Here is a 7,990-nt window from a genome sequence, read left to right on the forward strand (position 1 = left end):
CGAAAGGACAGAAGGCGGAAGCCGGAGTACAGCTCGCTTGGGTTTTAATGCAAGTGTGAAGGAGAGAGAGAGACACGAGCACACACACACACACACACACACAGACACACACACAAGCACAAGCACACAGCAGTCCTACAGTTGAGAGAGACCGAGGTGTGCTAGCTGACCCAAGATGCACGGGGAGGTGAAACGCAGCCGGTATGGGATTGTGGAGTCCGAATGGAACGGACAAGTAGAGTTCTGTGTGAAGACCTGCACACGTGAACATAGTTAGCACGAAAAGTCCAACACATACAATAACGAACGGGGAGTGAATGTAAGTGAGGGGTTTATGTACAAACGGGGTGGAGTGATGATAAGGCAACGAGCTCCAGGTGTGCGTGGTTATGCCTGGAGCTCCAGGGAGAGCGAAGGCATAGAGGCACCAAAGGGGGCATGGCAGGTGGATCCCTGATATTACCCCCCGGCACCTGACGCCCGCAGGGCCAGGGCACTCGGAGGAGGATCCTGGTGTCCGTCCAGGGTCGAAAGGGACCTGGTCAGAACTGCCGCAGAACCGGAGAAGGCCGGGAAGGACCTGAGGCGGGGCGACAGCCCAGGCGGAGCGCAGGAACCGGACGATGCCCATCCCGAAGGCACGGGACGGAACCATGCTTCCAGCGGAGGTCCGAAACGGCGCGTAGCTCATCGCGGCGGCCAGAAATGGAGTGAAACCACCGGCGAAGATCGGAGCCAGGCTGGAGACGGAGAGCTGTCTTCAGCGGAAGCCGGAAGCGGAGAGACGTCTCAGGTGTAGGACAGGGACCAAGCTGTGCCCGCAGCACAATCCAGAGGCTGAACTACCTTCACAGCGGAGACCAGAGACCGAGTGATGCCCGCAGCGGTGATCAGGGGCAGATTGACGCCCACCAGGGAGGTCTGGAGCGGAGTGATGTCCAGCACGGAGATCGGAGGCCGAGTGAAGCATTCGGTGGAGTCCGGGAGCAGAAGAACGTAGATGGTGGTGTCCAGAGGCCGAGCAATGCCCACAGCGGAAACCAGAGGCCGCGCGTTACCCATGGCGGAGTTCAGAGGCTGTGCGACGACCACCGCGGAGATGAGAGACGCAGCGACACCTTCGGTCCAGGAGGTGTGGTTTCGCCTTTTGGGAGACTTGGGGCAGAGACGTCTTCGTCGGAGGAGCTTAGGAGCGAGACATCTCCTCCGGAGGAGTTCAGAGGCAAAACGCCGCCATTGAAGGAGCCTTTGGATGAGACGTCGCCGACGGAGGAGTTCGGGGCGAGACGTCACCTCCAGGGGAGCTCGGGAGCAAAACGTCGTCATCGGAGGAGCGCAGAGGCGTGAAGTCGCCCTCGGAGGAGCACAGAGGCGAGACGTCGCCGACGGAGGAGCTCGGGGGCGAGACGTCGCCTTCAGGGGAGCTCGGGAGCGAGACGTCGTCATTGGAGGAGCTCAGAGGCGTGAAGTCGCCCTCGGAGGAGCACAGAGGCGAGACGTCGCCCTCGGAGGAGCACAGAGGCGAGACGTCGCCCACGGAGGAGCTCGGGGGCGAGACGTCGCCCACGGAGGAGCTCGGGGGCGAGACGTCGCCCACGGAGGAGCTCGGGGGCGAGACGTCGCCCACGGAGGAGCTCGGGGGCGAGACGTCGCCCACGGAGGAGCTCGGGGGCGAGACGTCGCCCACGGAGGAGCTCGGGGGCGAGACGTCGCCCACGGAGGAGCTCGGGGGCGAGACGTCGCCGACGGGGGAGCTCAGGAAAGAGACGTCGCCAAAGACGGAGCTCGGGGGCGAGACGTCGCCAAAGGAGGAGCTCTGGGGCGAGACGTCGCCAAAGGAGGAGCTCTGGGGCGAGACGTCGCTAAAGGAGGAGCTCTGGGGCGAGACGTCGCCAAAGGAGGAGCTCTGGGGCGAGACGTCGCCAAAGGAGGAGCTCTGGGGCGAGACGTCGCCAAAGGAGGAGCTCTGGGGCGAGACGTCGCCAACGGGGAAGCTCAGGAGAGAGACCTCGCCATCGGAGGAGCTGTGGGTTGCCATGCCACCGTCACAGGCGGACGGAGGTGATATGGCCTCCTTCTTGCGGCCGGCCGGCGGCACGACGACCCTGTTGCGGCCGGGCAGCGGCACAACGTCCTTTTTGCGGCTGGCTGGCGGCACAGCGTCCCTTTCGCGGCCGGGCAGCGGCACAGAGTCCTTCTTGTGGCCAGGCGGCGGCACGACGTCCCTTTCGCAGCCTTGGGGCTGTGCTGAGTGCTCTGGGGAGCTCCAGGGCGGAACGGAGCTGTCCTGGAGATCTGGGAGCGGAACTGAGCTGGCCTGGAGACCTTGGAGCGGAGAGGAACTCTCGGGGACGCTGTGGAGCGGAGAGGAGCTCTCGAGGACGCTGTGGAGCGGAGAGGAGATCTCGGGGACGCTGTGGAGCGGAGAGGAGCTCTCAGGGACATGCTGGAGCTGAGAGGAGCTCTCCTGGACATGCTGGAGCTGAGAGGAGCTCTCGGAGACGCTCTGTGACAGAGAGGAGCTTTCTGTGGAGACCTGGAGCGGAGCTGAGCTCTCCTGGAGGTCCTGGAACGGAGAGGAGCTCGCCTGGAGGTCCTGGAGCGGAGAGGAGCTCGCCTGGAGGTCCTGGGACAAAACCGAGCTCGCCTGGAGGTCCTGGAGCGGAGAGGAGCTCGCCTGGAGGTCCTGGGACAAAACCGAGCTCTCCTGGAGATCTTGGTACGAAGCCGAGCTCTCCTGGAGGTCCTGGGACGAAGCTGAGCTCTCTTTAGGACTCTGGAGCAAAGCCGAGCTCTCTTCGGGACTCTGGAGCGGAACGGCGCTCTCTTCGGGACTCTGGAGCGGAACGGCGCTCTCTTCGGGACTCTGGAGCGGAACGGAGCTCTCTTCGGGACTCTGGAGCGGAACGGAGCTCTCTTCGGGACTCTGGAGCGGAACGGAGCTCTCTTCGGGACTCTGGAGTGGAAAAAAGTCCTTCTGGAAACCCTGGGGCGGAGTCTGTTTTGAATCGAGAGGATTGCAACGCAGATACGCCAGATTCATCAAGAACATTCCCGTGAGAAGCTCAATGAAATGAGTACACGAGCAGAAATCCCCTCTGAATGCGCTCCACAGCTTACTGGCGAGAGAGAGAGAATCTCCAGACAAGAGGGAGATATGGAGCCTAATTTTAGCTGTTTTGGTGGTGTAAGAGGAGGGATAGAATCTCCTGGAGGTCCTGGGACGAAGCCGAGCTCTCTTTAGGACTCTGGAGCGGAACGGAGCTCTCCTCGGGACTCTGGAGCGGAACGGAGCTCTCCTCGGGACTCTGGAGCGGAACGGGGTTCTCTTCGGGACTCTGGAGCGGAACGGGGTTCTCTTCGGGACTCTGGAGCGGAACGGGGTTCTCTTCGGGACTCTGGAGCGGAACGGGGTTCTCTTCGGGACTCTGGAGCGGAACGGGGTTCTCTTCGGGACTCTGGAGCGGAACGGGGTTCTCTTCGGGACTCTGGAGCGGAACGGGGTTCTCTTTGGGACTCTGGAGCGGAATGGAGCTCTCTTCAGGACTCTGAAGTGGAAAAAAGTCCCCCTGGAAACCCTGGGGCGGAGTCGGCTCAGAATCGAGAGGGTTGCAACGCAGATACGCCGGATTCATCCCGAACATCCCCGTGAGAAGCTCAATGAAATGAGTACACGAGCAGAAATACCCTCCGAATGCGCTCCACAGCTTACTGGCGAGAGAGAGAGAATCTCCAGACAAGAGGGAGATAAGGAGCCTGATTTTAGCTGTTTCAGTGGTGTAAGAGGAGGGATAGAAACTCATATATTCATATAAAAACTCCATATAAAAACGCTCCACTCCACCATATTGCCGGAAATGCGAGCCGGGAATTCCATAAGACTGGCAGGGGGGCGTGGCGCGGCCGTGCTTGCACGTTCCCGAGCCAGCAAGGATGAATCGGCTGCGTGCTTCCGGGTGTTTCCAGAGGCGGAGCTTGGCTGTCGCTTCATCGTGGCACAGCGAATCCTCCAGCCGAGGTTTGGATCGTGCCGGGACCACAGCAGCAACCCGAACGTTCCCTTTTTTTTTTCTTCAATCCGTTTCAGGAGGTTCGTTATTCTGTCAGGGTGCGAGCGAAACAGAAGGCGGAAGCCGGAGTACAGCTCGCTTGGGTTTTAATGCAAGTGTGAGGAAGAGAGAGAGACACGAGCACACACACACAGACGCGCATATGCGCACACACACACACACACACACACACACACACACAAGCACACGGCAGTCCTACGGTTGAGAGAGTCCGAGGTGCACTAGCTGACCCGAGATGCACGGGGAGGTGAAGCGCAGCCGGTATGGGATTGTGAAGTCCGGATGGAACGGACAAGTAGAGTTCTGTGTGAAGACCTGCACACGTGAACATAGATAGCACGAAAAGTCCAACACATACAATAGCGAATGAAGAGTGAATGTGAGTGAGGGGTTTATGTAGGAGCGGGGTGGAATGATGATAAGCTTCAGGTGTGCATCGTTAAACCTGGAGCTTTAGAGACAGCGGAGGCATGAGTGACAACGAGCTCCAGGAGTGCGTGGTTATGCCTGGAGCTCTAGGGAGAGCGGAGGCATAGAGGCACCAAAGGGGGCATGGCAGGTGGATCCCTGACAATATATATATATATATATATATATATATATATATATATATATATATATATATATATATATATATATATATATATATATATATATATATATATATATATATATATATATATATATATATATTAGATTTACTGTCCTCTGAAAATAACTCATAACTCATAAGTCATTAAATGGGGTGGCGTTATTGTTTAAGTTGTAAATCATCCCCCCACACACTTTAAACACACACAGATAACATTTGTAAGAATATAGCGAGATGAATTTTGTGTAAATTCGTAGAAATACAGTACACTGTTTCATATTTATAGTGATTACATGTACTGTACATTATACAGTTCTGTAGTAGCGAAGCCTATGCATAGTTTCTCTGCTTGTTTATTGGTTGAAGTGTCCTATGATGTCAACAAAGAGGCTGAGACAAATTAGCTATGTGGCAAATGCAATTTTGAGAGGCGAGATTTAAAACACGGTCAAGTGGGGGATTATATATATATATATATATATATATATATATATATATATATATATATATATATATATATATATATATTTCATAAAATGTATTTGTGGAGCATATAAAAGGTTTTAGACATGAGATGGAAGACCTTATGGGTTGTAGGTACTAATTAGAGATTAAAAAACTATTAATAAACAGTTCTATTAAAAACGCATGTTTCATGAGCATTGTAAATAAAAAATAATATAATTTTCCTAACCATATCCTTCTTGTGGGTAATGTTAGTGAGGTCCAGGGCAAGGATGGTCTCTCGAGCCCCGAGGATGAGCACACCCATGTCTTCCATGAGGAGCATGGCAGAGTAGTTCCTCACTCCTTTCTCCTGAAAAATGTATCCTCCATTTCCTAGCAACAGCAGAAAAGGGTTTAAGCCCCTAGTGTAGTGGAGTAGCTAATGGAAAAGTGCTACTTGTAATAAAGAACAGAAGAGTACTAAAAAGTAGAGAAGGTGTAAAGCAGAAGTAATGCTTGATTTATTTGCCATACATTGTTAATTATTAACCCAATAATGTTCTGGGATTTTCTTTTGTGTCTGCACAACTGTCTGCAGTCTGCAGTACTGATATAAAGACTAATATATATATATATATATATATATATATACATATATATATATATATATATATATATATATATATATATATATATATATATATATATATATATGTATATATATATATATATATATATATATATATATAAACACAGCTCACTTACTGCTCAGGGGAACTGTTTTCCGTGGGGTGCTGAACAAAGGCAAATTCTGGGCTGAAGTAAATACAGCTGGACCCCAGAAAGACAGGATGATAAGGAGAAACAGCATGTCCTTAGCTCTTCTGCTAAAGCACAAGGTAATTTTTAGTCTCTCGGTCACACCATCTTACTTAAAATGACATTCATTTACTTAAATGATAAATAATTTAAATAATAAATAAAAAATATCCAAAATTATTTATAGTGAAATGTCAAACAATACTCCTTTCCCTAGCATTAAGCACAAATTCTAACAAATATTTTTTTTCGAATTAAGCATTAACTTCCTTAACTACAGTAGATCATTTGTTTGATCGAACCACACGGGCCAGCCTTCGCTCCCCACATGCATCAGTGAGCCTTGGCCACCCATCACTCTGTCACCAACACACCACTGTTTCTTCCTTTGACAGCATTTGATAGCTACCGACCACTGCAGACTGGGAACACCCCACAAGAGCTGCACTTTTGGAGATGCTCTGACCCAATCATCTAGCCATCATCTAACCACAATTTGGTCCCTGTCAAACTCGTCCAAATCCTAACAAATTTTCCTGCTTCTAACACAATCTTTGAGAACAAAATGGTCACTAGCTGTCGAGTATATATCAGGACCTGATAGAATCAGCTTGCAAGCTTGTTCAAGGTTATTTTTTACAAACCAAAACCATAAAAATACACATAAAACTCACATCCTTCCTCTTAACATGCTAAGAATCACATATTCGACGTCTAAGTGGAGCTTGATGGTTGAGGATCTGGGATACTGATCAGAAAGTCTGGGTTTTTAAGCCCCAACATTGCCAAGATGCCACTGCTGGGCCATTAAATAAGACCCTTAACACTCTCTGCTTCAGGGGCACTATATCACTATATCTGACCCAAGTTTCCTAACAAGCTGGGATTTGGAAAGAAAGAATTTCACTGTGCTGTGCTATTTTTGTTGCATCTGTTACTACAACTACTACTAATGATGGTGCATCTGCAACTGCTACTACTGGATGCAACTGCTGCTAGTACTTCTACTACTATTACTACAAGTAGTCCTGCTACTTATTCTACTAATTGTGTTAGTACTTTGTAATAGCCAGAAATTAAATTGTTGCTTTAATTATTTTCCTCATGAGAAAGTCTTCAGGGTGTTTTTTTTTTTTTTTATTAATTATTATTAGCTTCGGGAAAGTACGGGAATTATTGCTATAATATCAGTAGAACTTGTTTTACAGGATTCAACAACCTGAAATGTAACTATTAAGAGATGGCATGCCATGTTTCAACAATAAAATTGTGTACAAGGCTAAATAGCATTGGTATTAAAATAATAAAACCAAAGTCATGCTGTTATCTGAAAATCAAAGAAATAAATAGTACTTCTGCTTTGCAACTGGCCAGATCACACCAAGCCATAACTGCTTGGTTGAAATAAATGGTGCTATAGCATGATAAGCATCTACAAATAGAGCTAAATGCATGTAAACAAGCTTTACAACTTCACATATTGCTTTTCAATTCAACCAATGCATTCTACCAAGACATTAAAGCAATGTTCATGCAAACTGTTTGTAGCATCTGCAAAATGCTGGGTCACTTCCTTCTTCGTGTAAAGTGGTTTTCACTTCATTTAAATTCAACAGTCACGCAAATGCATTTACGAGAAAACAGAGCAGTCTCTCTGTAAGAGACAGAATATTTTTATATGTTGTGTCAGTGTTCTCAAGTCTCAAACATTCACCGTGAGACACATTTCAACCCGTTCACACGCTGACACACCACACCTTGTATTTCTCACTGAGAACTGAGTGAATAAGGTGCAGACATACAGAGGGAAATGCTCAACCAAGTTCATTTCTGTCTTGAGCTCTACAGAGTTAAATGCCACCTAGCAGCCAATCAGAAATCAGAATTTTTCAGTTTCCGGGTAAATAATGAGAGCCAACTCGTTACTAGGCAACATGGATGCGCGCGTGCGCACACATACACACACACACACACACACACACAGAGTTACAAGTTGGAAGCACGAGATCCGACGAATCGTATACTTAATTATTATCATTATTATTATTATTTATTATTATTA

The 7,990-nt window shown here is 49.3% G+C and overlaps 2 protein-coding genes across 2 annotated transcripts in view; one reads left to right on the forward strand and one right to left on the reverse strand.

The window, feature by feature from the left end:
* LOC310717519 (semaphorin-4E-like) overlaps positions 1 to 7,771 on the reverse strand; it is a 66,632-nt gene extending 58,861 nt beyond the window's left edge. Inside the window, exons 1-3 of the mRNA XM_083525698.1 lie at positions 7,686 to 7,771; positions 5,875 to 5,993; positions 5,357 to 5,502 (exon numbers count right to left, since the gene is read on the reverse strand). Of these exons, the coding sequence (XP_083381824.1) occupies positions 5,357 to 5,502; positions 5,875 to 5,993; positions 7,686 to 7,756 (336 nt within the window). The 5' untranslated portion in view covers positions 7,757 to 7,771. The remainder of the gene's footprint in view (positions 1 to 5,356; positions 5,503 to 5,874; positions 5,994 to 7,685) is intronic.
* Positions 176 to 3,289, forward strand: LOC310717074 (uncharacterized protein; the record flags this gene model as incomplete). Its single annotated transcript, XM_083524755.1, has 5 exons — positions 176 to 201; positions 487 to 793; positions 835 to 1,281; positions 1,332 to 2,563; positions 3,195 to 3,289. 4 exons carry the CDS (start codon positions 176 to 178, stop codon positions 2,454 to 2,456), a joined length of 1,905 nt encoding a protein of 634 aa, XP_083380881.1. The 3' UTR covers positions 2,457 to 2,563; positions 3,195 to 3,289.
* Positions 7,772 to 7,990: the final 219 nt, after the last annotated feature.

This window comes from Silurus aristotelis (genome assembly GCF_946808225.1).
Source record: "Silurus aristotelis genome assembly, chromosome: 22".
Classification (NCBI taxonomy): domain Eukaryota; kingdom Metazoa; phylum Chordata; class Actinopteri; order Siluriformes; family Siluridae; genus Silurus; species Silurus aristotelis.